The 16250-nt window shown below is 51.8% G+C and overlaps 1 protein-coding gene across 5 annotated transcripts; it reads right to left on the minus strand.

The window, feature by feature from the left end:
- Positions 1-205: 205 nt before the first annotated feature.
- LOC124252564 (zinc finger protein 554-like) lies at positions 206-13403 on the minus strand. 5 transcript variants are annotated; one of them, XM_046686224.1, is made up of 5 exons: positions 13384-13403; positions 7763-7837; positions 4612-4738; positions 3207-3398; positions 206-2453 (listed from the first exon to the last, which is right to left on the minus strand). In XM_046686224.1, the coding sequence occupies exons 2-5, from the start codon at positions 7790-7792 to the stop codon at positions 1267-1269; spliced, it is 1536 nt and encodes a 511-aa protein (XP_046542180.1). In that variant the 5' UTR covers positions 7793-7837; positions 13384-13403; the 3' UTR covers positions 206-1266. The 5 variants fall into 5 exon arrangements, with proteins under 5 accessions (XP_046542180.1, XP_046542179.1, XP_046542181.1 ...); XM_046686223.1 differs by lacking the exon at positions 13384-13403 and adding an exon at positions 12857-13073; XM_046686225.1 differs by lacking the exons at positions 7763-7837; positions 13384-13403 and adding an exon at positions 5145-5574.
- Between the last annotated feature and the right edge of the window lie 2847 nt (positions 13404-16250).

Consider the following 16250-nt stretch of genomic DNA (forward strand, 5'->3'; position numbering starts at 1 on the left):
GAAACAAACAGATTACTTTTGTTTAAAAAGCAGAGGTGGGGGCCGGCCTGGTGGCGCAGCGGTTAAGTTTGCACATTCTGCTTCGGCGGCCCGGGATTCGCCGGTTTGGATCCTGGGTGCAGACATGGCACCTCTTGGCAAGCCATGCTGTGGTAGGCGTCCCACATATAAAGTAGAGGAAGATGGGCACGGATGTTAGCTCAGGGCCAGTCTTCCTCAGCAAAAAAGAGGATTGGCAGCAGATGTTAGCTCAGGGCTAATCTTCCTCAAAAAAAAAAAAAAATCCAGAGGTGGAAAGTAGACAAAAAGATCACTTCAAAATGATACACGGTATAATTCACAATGAAATGCTGTCACAAAATAGTTACCCCAAGACAAGTGCTGGCGTGGGACCTGGAATATGGTATGCACCCAAAAAATGTTGATGGTGATGATGCCGATGCATATCAGGGCTCTTGCTCCCTACTCTGGCAAGTACATCTCACACTTGGGACTTTTCCCAGGCCACCAAAGGTCGCTCCACCGCTGCCTGTCCCAAGTTCTACCCACCATCTTGGTACACATAAGCCTCCCTGACTGGTTGATGAAACTCGAGATCCCTTGAGGTTGTTTTTTAGTCACAGTCAGAGTGATTATAGCATAACCAAACAAAACAGAAAAATGCAGAAAATCACAAATAACCAGATAACCCTGACGAATAAACTCTGTTCACGTCTCCACACCTCTGTCTGGCCTTTGTCCATTTACGTGGATATTTTGACTTCACTTGATAGAACTGCACATTCCAGTTTGCACTCTTTCTTTTTCACCGCGCAGCCAAGGCACTTTCCATCTTCGCGTACGCCCTGCGTTTCCACTGTAGTGCGCGAGACGAGTCAGAACCTAGCTAAGCGACCAACAGGGACGGACGGATTAAGTAAAATATTGAAACAGGACATTGAAACGAAAATATTGATTTTTGAAACAAAAAGTGCAAACAGAATGCCTTTTGTTTCAACCACTAAATTCATGTGATAATTCTCAGCAAAACCCCATTCCACGTTTGTGTTCGCATTTCCCGATCTTTTCCTAGAGGATGGCGCTCATCGGGTACCGCTCAATGGCAATTTCCCCCATTAAAAGGCCCTTCTCAGATCTGGGCCTCAGTGCTTTCCTTCGAGAGCGTGGCATAAACCTACTGCTTTTCCAGAAGTACACCAGAATGAAGTCTAATCATATTTATGTGGTAGAGCGCTAAAAGATGCTTTCCGGGGGAGCGAGCAAGCTCTAAAATCCAATAAGGTGGCTGCTCTGATAGAAAGCTTTCCCACAATCAATCATTTTGTAGGTCTTCTGACTAGTGTGAGTTTTCTGATGGGTGACAAGGGACGAGCTCTGGCTGAACGCTTTTCCGCATTCGTTACAGCTATACGGCTTCTCTCCAGTGTGCGTCCTCTCGTGCCTAACCAGGGAGGACCTCTGGCTGAAGGCTCTCCCACACTGACGACAGTCATAGGGGTTCTCGCCCGTGTGAGTTCGCTCGTGCTGGTTAAGAGACGACCGGTCGCTGAAGGCCTTTCCACACTCGTGACACTCGTAGGGCTTCTCGCCCGTGTGCGTCCTCCTGTGTAAGATCAGGTAAGAACTCTGGCAGAAGGATTTCCCGCAGTCTTCGCATTTATAGGGCTTCTCCCCCGTGTGGATCCTCTGATGTTGGGTAAGAGACGAGATCCTGTTGAAAGCTTTCCCACACTCACTGCACGCGTACGGCTTCTCTCCCGTGTGAGTCCTCAGATGTCGGGTGAGGGTGGAGCTGTGCGTGAAGGCCCTCCCACACTCCTGACACTCGTACGGTCTCTCGCCCGTATGAATTCTCTGGTGCTCACTCAGAGAATGCCTCCGGTTGAACACTTTCCCACACTGGCGACATTCAAAGGGCTTCTCCACTGTGTTAATTTTGTTGTGTATCGTAAGAGCCATGCCGCGATTAAATGATTTCCCACTTTCCTCGTATGCCGACGTTTTCTCCCCTCTTTGAGTTCTTTTGTGTTGAACGATGGGACCATTTTGGCCGAGGTCTTTTCCACATTCGTTACTTTCACAGGATCTCCGGTCTGTATATCCCCTCTGAGGATGGTTTAAGAATGGATCAGCTACCAGATTCTCAATATCTAGGTCACAGTTTTGGAAATGTTTTCCTACAGAACCTCCCTGGGATAAAACAGGGTCTGAGCTCCGATTATAGTTTTCCCCAAATTCGTACTGCGCAGTAGCGCTCTCCTGAGCAAATGCCTTCACGTGGATGTACGCCATTCGCCTCAAAAGCCTCTGGGGGTCTTCCTGATTCTCCTCAAGTCGACCACATCCCCAGCCTTCTCTGGGGAGCTTTATGATGTTCATACCACCAGGCGGTTCTTCCCGCCAAACCACCTTCTTGTAAATTGACTCATGGTTTTCCGGTCTGTTCTCCCAACCTGAAATAAATTGAGGGGGGAATAAAAGGAATGAAACTTCTAACTTAAGAATGGTGGGACAAAAGTATTTCCAATGTATACAAGGCACATGTGAATTCATTTGCAAATATCAGCTTTCAGCATGGAATAAGGATAGGAAAAGAGAGATGGATCAGTATGCTGGTGTGCCGAGGAGAGGATGCAGCCGAAGAAGTTTGACGACGATGGGAAATGGGAAAAAACATAAATGTAGAAGGAACCACTCTACAAATAGGGGAATAAGAATGGCAGAGAGATGGGGGCCGGCCCAGTGGCGTAGTGATTAAGTTCACGCACTCCACTTGTCGGCCCAGGATTCAAGGGTTCAGATCCCAGGCACGGACCTATGCACCACTCATCAAGCTGTGGCAGTGTCCCACATACAAAATAGAGGAAGACTAGCACAGATATCAGCTCCGCAACAATCTTCCTCAATCAAAAAGAGGAAGATTGGCAACAGATGTTAGCTCAATGCCAATCTTCCTCACCAAAAAAAAAAAGAAGAAGAAGAAGAAGGAAATGGGATGTTCTTTTCTCTGCACCCAAAGAGAGGGAGTAGAAGCAAGTACATAAAAGGAGAAGTTGCTGGAGGATGAACTGAAGGCATCTGGGAAAGTGCCACCAAGGACCTCGGCTTTCTCCTTATACAATTGGTGCCTCTGTGGAGAAATCTCTGACCAACAGTCCCCATGACGCTGCTCCCATCCCAATGGCTCATATCTGCCTACTTCTCACCTGGACAAGAAGCTTGGGGAATCCCTTTTTCTCCCATCCACATGGCTTCTCCTTGTTCCAAGTGGAAAGATACCACTGGTTGAAAGAGTGAATATGCAGTCCACGGAGAGAGAGGGGTGACTCGAGAGGTTTGTACTGGGGAAGAGGTACCATCCTCAGCACCTGATTCAGGAATCAGGTTCTTCAAGTCTTCTGAGAGAGAAAAAGTACACTGGAGTGGTAGCACACTGACCAAGCTAAAGATTTTATTTTCCTAATTAAAAAATTGTGGATCTTACATTTTCCCCAAAGAAGACATACAAACGGCCAATGATGCTCGACATCATTACTCATTAGGGAAAGGCAAATCAAAGCCCCAGTGAGATGCCACTTCACACCTATTAGGGTGGCTAGAATTTTTTTAAAAAGCAAAAAGAAAATAAGCATTGGAGAGGATGTGGAGAAACTGGAACCCTTGTGCACGGCTGGTGGGAATGTAAAATGGAGCAGCCGCTGTGGAAAACAGTTGGAAGTTCCTGAAAAGTTAAACATAGAATGACCATACGATCCAGCAATCCCACTTCCAGGTATAGACCCCAAAGAATTGCAAACAGGGTCCCAAAAAGATGTTTGCACACCTGTGTTCACAGCAGCATGATTCACAATTGCCAAAAGGTGGAAGCAACCCGAGTGTCCATCAACAGGGGAATGGATGAACACAATTCGGTCCATCCACACACTGGAATATTAGGCAGCCTTAAAGAGGAAGGAGATCCTGCCACCTGCTCCAACGTGGATGGACCTGAGGACGTGATGCTCAGTGACATGAACCAGACACAGAAGGACACACACTGTGTGGTCCACTCACAGGAGGTCCCCAGAGGAGCCACATCCACAGAGACAGAAAGTGGACGGGGGGCCAGGGGCTGGGGGAGGGGTGGGAGTCAGTGTTTCATGGGGACAGAGTTTCAGTTTGAGGTGATGAAAAGGTTTTGAAATGATGCTGCTGGTTGTACAACACTGTGAATGTAATTAATGCCACCAAATTGCACACTTACAAATGGTTAAAAAAGGCAAATTTTATGTTATATATACTTTATCATGATAAAAAAATGTTTTTTAATTACAGCTCTTCTCCTGGGCAGAGAGAGTCCAAATGCCCAGACTCTGTCCCCACCAGGAATCAGCGATGCCATCTACGCCCTAGCTAAGATCAGCATTTCACCAGGAGCTCCAGCTATCACAGACCGAAGAAATCAGGTTATTCACTGTGTTGGAGAAAGCAGCAGACCGTGAGCCCCATGGGGGCAGGGACCATGCCGTCTTGTTCACCCACAAACCCCCACTTCCTACCATCACTCTTGACACCCAGCGCATGCTATGAAGCGTGAACTGAGCAGCACAGGAAGGACGGCGCCGGCCTTACCCAGGGAGGCCAGGTTCCTGCAGGTCTCCAGCATGACCTCTCTGTAGAGTGTCCTCTGAGCCGGGGCCAGCAGCTCCCACTCTTCCTGCGAGAAGTCTACGGCCACATCCTGGAAGGTCACCAGCTCCTAAAAGGCCACATGGGTTCTGCTCAAGAAGGGCCACCCCACCCACGCTCGCAGGAGGGGGCTGAGGGTGGTGGCACCGGGCACTTCAGACAGAGCAGGGAGCACGTTCAGAAGTCAGATGCCACTAGCACCTGGGGGGGTACCTGTCATCGGCTTACTGTCAGAGGATGTCCAGACCCTGGGCCCGCCGTAAACACAGCAAGGACGCCTGCACACAGGTCTGACGGGATTTCGCCCATTTCTTCTTGAACTGGTGATTCTAACTTTTGGATCTGTGAGTATGACACTCGCACTTGGGAACCTCCCCCAGCTGACACTGAAAATTGATAGACCCGCGGCTCTGCCATTGCACGGTCATGAGATGGATGGCAGGTCTCTTACTGACCCTTCTGGGGTCTGGCCTCACGTTTAATGGAGAGGAGATCTCAACCTCACAGGGTTGGAGCGAGGGCTAATGAGTTCACGTCGGCCACGGCACCCGCCACTGATCCGGTCAGAGAACCGAGAAGCCGCAGCCAGCATCCATGTGACCAGGGGGGTCATCGTCCCCGACTTGAGCTCAGTGGGGACTGGTTCTCGGCCGCCATGACTCGGAGGGGCATGTCAGAAGGCACAGATGGAGTAACAGGCGGGATCTGCCACTCCACCCCCGACTCGCTGAAATGTGGCGAGAGCATCCTTTGGGATCAGGCAGGCGGAGGGGGCGTGTGGATGTTTGCTGCCTGGCCGGCTCCTGCAGCATCCTCGTTCTGAACCAGAGGCCAGGCTGCTGTCTGTCACGAGGGCTGAAAGTTACCCACGGAATCTGAAAATGACAGATCCACTCCAGGGGAACGGGCCTGCCAGGTCCCCCCCCCCCCCCCCCCCCCCCCCCGCCCGCTGGTTTGGGCCAGCCTGGCTGAAGTGAGGGTTTTTTTTTTTAAATAAAAGCTCATTTCTGGTGATGCCTTTGGTCTCTTTCCCCTCCCCTCAGGAGGAGAAAGGGCTGGAACATTCCCAAAGGTGAGCTTTGAGGTGGACCAAAAATATTCAACGTTTCTGTCGCTCATTCCTTCCAGCGGGAGAACAGGTTAAATTAGTTCCCAAATTTTAGACGAAGCAGAAAAAAACAGCCTTTCTCCAGCCAGCTGCAGCTGCGGCTCCTCCTCCTCTGCCCCCGCATTCCAGCTGGTTCTTCCCAGAGGTTTCAGGTTAACCCTATGATTGCTAAGCTCGCTGCAAGGGTTTGAGTAACTTCGCAGTTAAAAGAAAAAGGCACAAAAATGACGGCTTTGTATTTTGTGACAATTACATATGGATGTATAGTAAAAAGTTAGCATGAAATATTATTGTTTTTCTATTTATTAAATATAATAATATACTCACATTATTATAATATATAATTATATTAAAATTATTATTATGCAAATATATTATTATAATTTCACAATAGAGAGATCATCTCAATCAAGGAAAGCTGGGGGAAAAAAGTCCTAGTGGGACACAGCTTCTTTGCTTTTTGCTGTCCTGCTGGGCAGGTTAAAATGTAGACTCTTTAAATATTAAAAACCAAACAGGGGCCAGCCCGGTGGTGCAGTGGTTAAGTGCGCATGTTCCGCTTCAGCGGCTCGGGGTTCACGGGTTCGGATCCCGGGTGCGGACATGGCACCGCTTGGCAAACGCCATGCTGTGGTAGGCGTCCCATGTGTAAAGTAGAGGAAGATGGGCACGGATGTTAGCTCAGGGCCAGTCTTCCTCAGCAAAAAAAAAGGGGAGGATTGGCAGCAGTTAGCTCAGGGCTAATCTTCCTCAAAAAACAAACAAAGAAACAAGTCTCCACAGCTCGTGATTTTTCCTGCGGTCCGTCTCTATGTGGACGCTGAGACAGACAAGGGCCCAGCGGTCTGGCCTTGAGGCGTCTCTGCTTTGCTGCCGGGAAGACAAGCTGCGGGCTCCCTCTGGAATCGTGCACTCACAGATCTTCTCTGCCTGCACGGGCGCCGGGCTGAGACCTGACTGTCCCCCAGGCTCACCTGGAAGCTGGTCCAGGTGCAATGACCAGGGCTTTGACTTGGGGACCACTGCAGATCCAGGGGCCCTAACCATGACAACATCATGGATGCTGGCTGAAATGTCCACAGAAAAGGGCTGGACCATCTGGAACCGAACAGTCGATCAGCTCTATATTTCTGACGCAGAGACCAACTGCCTTCCGAAACTTGCGGCTGCCACCCAAAGCCTCGAGGTAGGGGGGTGGGACCCCGTCACCCACTTCTGACGCATCTGATGTCCCAAGTATCTGATGGCTGCCTCTGCTTCGCTCAGCTTTCTCCTGATACACACACCTTACCGAGGAAAGCAGTTTCACTATTAAACACAGTCGTCTCCAGCCTTAAAAAGGAAGGAGATCCTGACACCTGCTCCCACGTGGAGGGACCTGGAGGACGTGATGCTCAGTGACGTGAGCCAGACACAGAAGGACACACACTGTGTGGTCCACTCACAGGAGGTCCCCAGAGGAGCCACATCCACAGAGACAGAAAGTGGATGGGGGGCCAGGGGCTGGGGGAGGGGTGGGAGTCAGTGTTTCCTGGGGACAGAGCTGCAGTTTGGGGAGATGGAAAGTTCTGGAGACGGATGGAGGGGATGGTGGCACAGCAACGTGAATGTGCTTCATGCCGCTGAGCTGGGCACTGAAAAACGGTTACGATGGTACATTTTATGTTACGTGTATTTCACCACAATTTAAAAAAAATTTAAGTAAAGAGGATGGCACCTTCCGGGGTGGCCCCTCTGGCTCTAGCGGCGAAAGTGTGGGGTCTCAGGCTGCGTGGATGCCCCAAGCCCTAGGAAGGAGGCACAGCTCCCCTGTCTGGAGAGATGCCTGCTGGATGCAGTGGGCGTCTTTGCTACACTTACGAGAAGCGTGAGGACCTGGACGCAGACGCTCACAGGGAGGTCCCCCTAGGCCCCGGCATAGCAAGGGGGCTGCCTTCCCTCTGGACACATGGACGCCTCCTGGGGGAGGAGGAAGTCCCCACTCACCTGGGGCCAGGGGGGCAGGTGCTCAGCCATCCTCTCCTCTCGGAGGGGAAGAAGCAGGTTTCTGGGCAGGCAGAGCTGTGGGGGAAGAAAGGCCGAGTGAAGAACAGACCCAGGTCGGTCCCCAAGCCCGGAATCTGGCCTGGCGACCCCTCCAACTGCCCGAGGTGACTCTCACACACAGATCGTGGTCAACGGCCGCCAGGACAGAGGCCAGGAGTCTTAATGGCTCCAATTCATGGATGAAGACACTGACGGTCTTGGAAGCAACCAATTCAGCTGAGTTTACAAAGTGCACGAGTTCTATCGTGAAGCACCCGTGCTAGGGTCCTGGGGCCACGAAACAAAGGACCACACACAAGGGCCTTAAAACAACAGAAACTTGTCCTCTCTGTTCTGGAGGCCAGATGTCTGAGGCCAAAGTGTTGCAGGGCCGCGCACCCTCTGGAGGCTCCAGGAAGGAGGGTCCTTCCTGCCTCTTTCAGCTTCCAGGGGCTCCAGGCATCCCTGGGCTTATGGTCATGTCATCACCCGTCACTGCCTCATCATCACGTGGCCGTCTTCTCTCTCTGTCCCTCTTCTTCTTATAAGGACACCAGTCCCTGGATTAGGGCCCACCCTACGCCACGGTGACCTCATCCTAATTTAAACCAGTTATCTCCGCAAAGACCCCATTTCCAAATAAGGTCAAGTTTTGAGGTTCTGGGCGGATGCGAATTTGGGGTATACCATTCAACCCAGTCTGACCTCCCAGAAGCAAACTCTGGAAGGCTCTGTCCTGATGCCGGCAGGTGGCCCACCCCCTCGCCCGTCTCAGGGTCACCCCTCCCTCCCCACAGCGGGTCCCCAGACTCCGCCTCTCCTGGACTCCTCTCTTTTCTGCTGGACTCCTCTGCCAAACCCCGCCGGCACGGCAGCAGGAAGGATGGAGACGGGTCTGTCCCCACCCACAATCCTGGCTCCATGTCCCCTAGATTTGGGTGTCACCGTGGAAGCAAAGAAAGGAGAGTTGACCCAGGGTGGCGAGCCCATCAGTGGCTGTTACCGGAACGCGTCAGCTTGAAATGACGGCAGGGCAGCGGGCGTTTATTGAGTGCCTTCTGTGTGCGAGGCTCGGTGTGTGAGGTCCCACCTGTTCGTCCTCACCGTGAGAAGCAGGAACACGTGCCCCTTAGGCCTGGGGGGGGATTCTGAGCTCCCCACACACCCACGGGGCCCCCTGCTCTTCCGGGGGATCGGGGCTGTGTCCATTCTGACGCCTCTGCACAGTGACAGGCCTTTCTCCTGGACCAACTTCAGTCGGGCCCTCGGAGCCCTCGTCTCAGCTGGGCCTCAACCTCCGGGCTTCCCAGGGCCTCTGTGCATCACTCAGTCTTAGCAAGAACCCTGCTAAGTCACGTTAGCCAGAACCCCCCGCCCTCCCTGGTATATGATCGCCCTGGACATTTGATTAGACCCCTCACCCCCACCCAGGCCAGGTCGGATGGCCGGCCTGTCTGCAGCGGGAATCAGGCCAGGTGGGTGAGGCTCAAAGGAGAAGCAGGACATTTGCACAGCCCCAAGGAACGCCCCCACGATATTTATTAATTACCATCACGGTTTTCAGATATGTCTGTACAGTCGTCAGTATTTCTCCTTCCGGGAGGCGGCGCAAACGTCCCTCCCCTTCAGCGTGGGCCGACTGACCCGCTTCCAACAAACAGAGCACAAAAAGGGAGAAAGAGTGACTTCCGGGTGGGGAAGCTCCACAGACCCCACCTTCACCAGGTGATCGAGGTTCGGATCACCGGGGATGAGGGGTGGGCATCAGGGACCCTGGACATGACACGAGGAGGACGCCTCGTCCCTGGGGTGTCTTCCCCCAAAATCACGACACGACGTCAGACACACCCCACCTGCAGGCAGGCCGTTCTACCGAAGCCCAGCCCGGAGCTCTCGAGTGTCAAGGCCATGGACCACAAGGAAAGTCTGAGGAAGCATCACAGACGGGGGCAGACAAGGACTACACGTCACATGGGATCCCGGATGGGGTCCGGGGCCAGAAAAAGGACATGAGCGGAAAATCGGGGGAAATCTGAATAAAGTTTGCGTCTAGCTAATAGCGCAGAAGCAATGTTAATGTCTTAGTGGGTTTTTTAAAAAAAATTGTATTGTGGTGACAACACCTGACACGAGCTCCATCCTTGGAACAAATGTAAGCGTACAATGCAGTGTCGTATTGACTGTAGGCGCAACGTTGTCCTACCTCCCTGGACTCGTGCATCCTGCTAAACCGAAACTTTACACCTGTCGATGAAGAACGCCCCGCTCCCCTCCCCCAGCCGCTGGGAAGCACATTCCGGCTAATGCCTCAGTTTTAATAAACGTTCCACGATAAGATATTAACATTAGCGGATGCGTTCCACCAGGGCGGTGTCACCCCTGAGATGGTGCAAATCTGTTCTTAGAGGGGTGGGGAAGAGGAAAAACAGAGTTCTTTTTATATATAAAGCACAGCTCTCCATATAGCGCATAAGCTGATATACAGCATGTCTGTCTGTCGTTACGGCCTCAATCGTGTCCCTCCAGGGTTCCTACGCTGACGCCCTAATCCCCAGGACCTCAGAACGTGACTATATTTGGAGACAGGGCCTTTGAAGAGGTAAAATGAGGTCCTTAGGGTGGGCCCTAATCTGATCTGGCTCGGGTCCTTTAAGAGGAAGAGATGAAGACACAGACACACACAGAGGGACGACCACGTGAGGACACAGGGAGACAGCGGCCGCCCACGCGGCAGGGAGAGAGGCCTCAGGGGGAACCAGCCCTGCCGACACCTGGACCCCAGACTCCAGCCTCCAGCGCCAGGAGAGAACCAAGGTCTGTGGTTTAAGCTGTCCACCTGTGGGGCTTTATGGCAGCCCCGGTGAATTAACACATCCTTGGTGTTAAAACGTCATGGGGGAGATGGCGTCCATATCGGCGTGCTCTGGCTGTGTGAGACGCCACCACGGGGGAAGCTGGCGATGCATCCATGAGACTCTATCCTGTTTTTGCAACATCTCATGAGTCTACACTTAATTAAAAATTAAAAGTTAAAAAAAAAAGGTAGCCCCGCCCCCAGTAAAGAATTTCATGGAAAAGGGTAATTAAGAAAAACGTGTCTACAAAGGCTCCTTGGGGGTGATAATGGGGAAAAAAAAAAAGAGAGAGAGAGAGAACAGTGCCAGAGGGAGCTGGGGAAAGGGACACAGGAAGGCTCCGGGCCACCTCGGCAATTCTTCTGTGATCTAAAATGATTTCTAAACAAAAAGTTCACTTAAAGAAGAGACATTTCTCCAAATGGCCGATAAGCACATGAAAGGATGCTAGACTTCAGGAGTCGTTAGGAAATGCAAATCAAACCCACAGTGGGACAGCAGCTTACCCCAGCCAGGATGGCTAAAACCAAAAAGACAGACAATAACAAGTGCTGACAAGGACGCGGAGAAACCAGAGCCCCGTGCACGGCCGGCGGGAATGGAAAACGGTGCAGCCACTGTGGAGAACAATCGAGAGGTCTCTCAAAAGGTTAAACATCGTTTCCATCTGACCCAGCAACGCCACTCCGAGGTGTCCACTCGGAAGAAATGAGAATACACGTCCACACAAAACCTGTTCACAAACATTCACGGCAGCATTATCACAATCGCCAAAAGGTGCAAACAACCCCAGTGCCCATCAGCGTCCAACAATGTGTCCATCCGCACAGTGGAATATGACTCAGCCATGAAAAGGAACGAAGCGCTGACACACGCTACGACGTGGATGGACCTTGAAGACGTCATGCTAAGTGCAGGAAGGCAGACACAAAAGGCCACATATTGTAGGATTCCATTTATACGATGTCCCCCAAAAAGATATGTTCAAGTCCTAACCTCCAGACCCTGTGAATAGGACGTTATTTGGAAATAGAGTCTTTGCAGATGGAATTAGTTAAGATGAGGTCATACCGGAGTAGAGTGAACCCTAATGCAATATGACTGGTGTCCTTTAAAAAAAGGGACACAGACACACAGGGAGAAGGCCACACGACAATGGAGGCAGAGATGGTGGTGATGCAGCTACAAGTCAAGGGGCACCACGGGTTGACAGTCACCACCAGAAGCTGGGAGAGGCAGGAAGTGTCCTCCCTGAAGCCTTCGCTGGGGAACTCGGCCCTGATACACTTTGATCTCGGATTTCGGGCCTCCAGAACTGGGAGAGAATAAAATTCTGTTGTTTTAAACCCCTAGTCTGTGGTAGCCCGTTACGGCGGCCCCAGGACACTTGTACGAACACTGAAGGCACAGAGAGGCCACGCTCCTTGCCCACCCCGTAGCCTGGGTGCCAAAGGGATTCTCTGCAAGTGCCCGGGGGGTTGACAACCCTGCCCCCACACTGCCTGGGGTTCCCTCTCTGCTCTTAGGACTTTAAATTGCAGTTCATGGCCATGGGTCCGAGACCCAGTCTAGGGCCTTCCTGGCTCTTCCAGAGCCATGCTCTCCCACCCATCCTCCTCCCTCAGCGGTGGATGTCAGCCACCCCTTTAGGCCCCCTCACCCACCCAGGCCTGCGGCACCTGCCTCAGGATCCTCCCTCTCAATGCTCAAACCACCAAAATTCACCCTTTTTTCACAAGAAAGGCCCGATGGGGACTTCCTCGCAGGGAAAATGGAATCAACTCCAGGGAAGGGGGGAGGCCAGTGGGCTTGGTGCTGGGACATTGGGAGAACGGCCAGCTCCTCCCTCATTCCTTGGCAGGTGTGCCTGGGCATGAATGCAGGGGACCCGTATAGCTCCTGGCTAGAATCACATTGCTAAAGTGTAAGCCAGGGTCTCCCCATCGCACTCTGGACACTGGGCCGGGTTGTCTCTGGGGGCCGTCCTGGGGGTTGTAGGGGGATGAGCAGCATCCCTGGGCCCACCCACTGATACCAGGAGCATCCCCATTGTGACAGCCACAGATGTCCCCGACACCGCCCAGTGTCGCCTGGGGGAGGGAAGCAGAATCGCCCAGGTGAGACCCCCTGGCCAGCCCAAGAAGGAGCCCGAGTGGGTCTCCATTCAGAAGTCCAGGCGTTCCAGCCCCTCTGCCTTTACCAGCAAACGGCTTTGCCCCATTCTCCTTTCAGATGCCTGGGAGCTCTATTCCGCACAGAACAGGTTTGCTCCCGCGGGTCTCTCATCCAGGGGCTTTCCCACAGGGTAAAGGTCACACTTTGTCATTCTGGGTGCTGGGCGGCCGTGGCAAGCTGCTCGGCCTCTCTGACTCTCCTGTTGCATCCAGAGTGACAGGTGGCGCAAACCCGCAGGGGAACGCCCAAGGCCACCCCCCACCCCGCCCCCCGCCCGGGCCCCCGCCCCCGCCCCCTGTCCACCTAACGTCCCCGCCGGGGCCAGGCTCGGGGTGGCGCCGCGGCCCGGACCAGGGGGTCCCCAGCGCTCCGGCCCCAGGTGTGGAGGCAGGTGGCACTCAGGGCGCAGCGCTGGGGCGCCACCGGGTCCTGCCGGGGTCCGCCGCTGCAGAGGTGCTCCGTGCACCCCGTTTTGGGGACCCCCCCCACCTCCGGCTCGGCCCCACCGCGGCCGGAGCAGACGCCCCTCGCCCGGGCCCCGCATTAACTCACGCCGCCGCCGCCGCCCCGGACGCGCGCCCAGGACGGCTCGGCATTGCGCCTGCGCACCCCGAGGCCGCGAACTACAAGTCCCAGAAGGCGCCGGGAGCCGGACTGAGTTCCTGATTCAAGGGGGAGGGGAGGGGGATGCGAGTTGAGCCACAGCGCCCTCTCAGGGCGGGCGGTGTCTCTGCAGGACTTTAATGTGTCCGGCGGCTGCGCACATCCTCCGACCCAAGAGCCCACACGCGCTCCCGAGGCAGTTCTGGCGCATGCGCGGCCTGTCCAAGGAGGGAAATCTATTCAGTACGGTGTCTGAGAGAGAAATATTTGCCATTAAAATAATTATTACTGCTATTTGTTAACAAATTATATAAATATATAACCCATTATATACTTAGTAAAATTGTTTTAATAATATTTATTATTAATATGTTGACATTAATATTCCATTAAAATAAAACTACTACAATTAATATATTGATATGGTATAAATAACATATTCTTACTATACTATAATGTATAATATGATAATTAAATATAATTATCTTTGTAATGCCATCACATTGGGCATTAGAATTTCAACATACAAATTGGGGGGGACACAAAACATTCAGCCCACAGCAGATTCATCCTGCATATCCATAAGAGAACAGAGCCTTTATCGGAGAACAACTCTACACTATTTAAACTCACCACAAGGTCTAATTAAATTAATCTAATGTCTCATCTTTCTACTTAAGTAATTGTCTTTAGTCCTTGTCTCCTTTACTCATTGATGGAGAGCAAACCTGCGATTCCAAATGTGGATAAATGTGAAATTACGCAGTGATTCAAAGTTAATTGAATATTTTGAACTTTTAAATCACATTTGGTGTGCACAGCTTCATTGAAGGCCATGTGGTGTCCTATGCCTCAGAAATGTGCTGTTTTGGGGGTCGGCTCTGTGGCCGAGTGGTTAAGTTCGCGCGCTCCGCTGCAGGCAGCCAGTGTTTCGTTGGTTCGAATCCTGGGCGCGGACATGGCAGTGCTCATCGAGCCACGCTGAGGCAGCGTCCCACATGCCACAGCTAGAAGGATTCACAACGAAGAATATACAACTATGTACGGGGGCGGGGAGGGGCTTTGGGGAGAAAAAGGAAAAAAGTAAAATCTTAAAAAAAAAAAAGAAATGTACTGTTTTGGTAATGACCATATCAACTGTCTTTTCGTCATCTGTCTTTCATTCAGCGGATAAATGGCGTTCTGCGTAGCTTTTATCAAATCGGAGACCCTGATTTTTTCTAACCCTCTTTGGATGCATCATTCTGGGGCAATTCCTTTAGGTGATGGATAAAACATTCAAGATCGTTTGTTTGATTGCAGTTTGCAACAAGGAACAGGATGCCCAGCTCAAATTACCTTCATAAGGAGGAAATTTTTTATCGCTTAACAAAAAACGGAGAGAAGTCGTGGTCCCAGGGTCATTTGTTTCAAGCGTTCATCAACACCATCCATGCGACAAGTTCATCCGGTCTGTCGTCCATCTCGGCGACTTGGTGAGGTCACGTGGGGGGAGCCCACTAAAAATGGGTCATATTACAGGGGACCTCTCCAACACTTTGGGCTGGAGACACAGGTGTTATCATCAGATCCACGTTATAACAGGGGAAGTGGGCACAGAGAGGCCTCACTGGGAGCGACTAGCAGATTTCTGTGTGTCCTAGCGCGGCCCAGCATCAGCACAGACAGCCTTCACGCCCGAGGTTTCCTTTGCCATCTTCTGGTCCAGTAACGCGCTGTCCCATACAGTGGGCGCTATTGCATCTTGAAAGGTAGCTATTCCACGCTGAGATACGCTGTGAGTGTTATAAAATGGATACCAGATTCTCAAGACTTTGTTCGAAAAAAAAGACTATAAAATATCTCATGAAGAGCTTTTTCTATCAATGACATATTGAAATAATATTTTGGATACATTGGGTTAAATAAAATATATTATTAACATTAATTTCACCTGTTTCCTTTTACATGGCTACTGGAAGATTTAAAACAACACACGGCCTATATTGTATTTTTTCTGGACTGGTGTAGGAGAGCAAGACACCTGTCATCCATCTTAGAATGGCTTCCATCCGGGGACCTTCTCTTAGCGTGAGCCTTGAATGGCTACATGTGGGAAGGTTTTGCCACCCGCTGGACACACCCAGTACTGCTGTCTGCCTCCTCTATTCACTGATTCTGCAAGTCTTGATTGGATCCCTCCTAGGGGCTGCCAATGGGCTCGGTGGGAGAGTGAGCTCTGAATATGCATGTCCAAAGGAAGAGCCAGTGCAAAGGCCCTGGGATATTTCCAAAACCCTTTCCTCTTCCTTTTCTTGCTGAGGCCTGGGGAAGCGGGACAGAGAGCTTCTGTAACTGCATTGGACAGTGGAGGAAACTGAGGCCCAGAAAGATGGCGGCCAAGACTACTCAGCCCTCCTTCTCTCCCCTTCTTCGGCTCGAGCTAACTGTGCTTCCCATGGCGAACAGACTTCCCTCCTCATGTCTTGCTGAAACTGCCCCACAGTGGCCACTGGGGACATCCCTGTCACTGAATCAGTCTCATGCACAGACCCCGCCACTGAGGAGCTGACATTGCCCAGTTCCGGCCAACGCTGAGTCAGCAGATGCCTCATGGGTGGTGCTTCTGGGAAAGCGATGGTTTTCCTGATTTTTCTTTTTTTAAAAAAAAGGAGAGACAAATCTGGCACGTGCATGTTGCCTGTGTCCTTCCATCCTCCTCCTCCCTGGAATGCGGCTGCAATACCGGAATGCAACCATGAGGACAAACGCCACCCAGAGCTGGGGCGTTGGCACCACCAGCCCATCTTGAGATCTCTTGCTATTTGACGGGAAAA

Source organism: Equus quagga, chromosome 14, assembly GCF_021613505.1.
Source record: "Equus quagga isolate Etosha38 chromosome 14, UCLA_HA_Equagga_1.0, whole genome shotgun sequence".
NCBI classification, from domain to species: domain Eukaryota; kingdom Metazoa; phylum Chordata; class Mammalia; order Perissodactyla; family Equidae; genus Equus; species Equus quagga.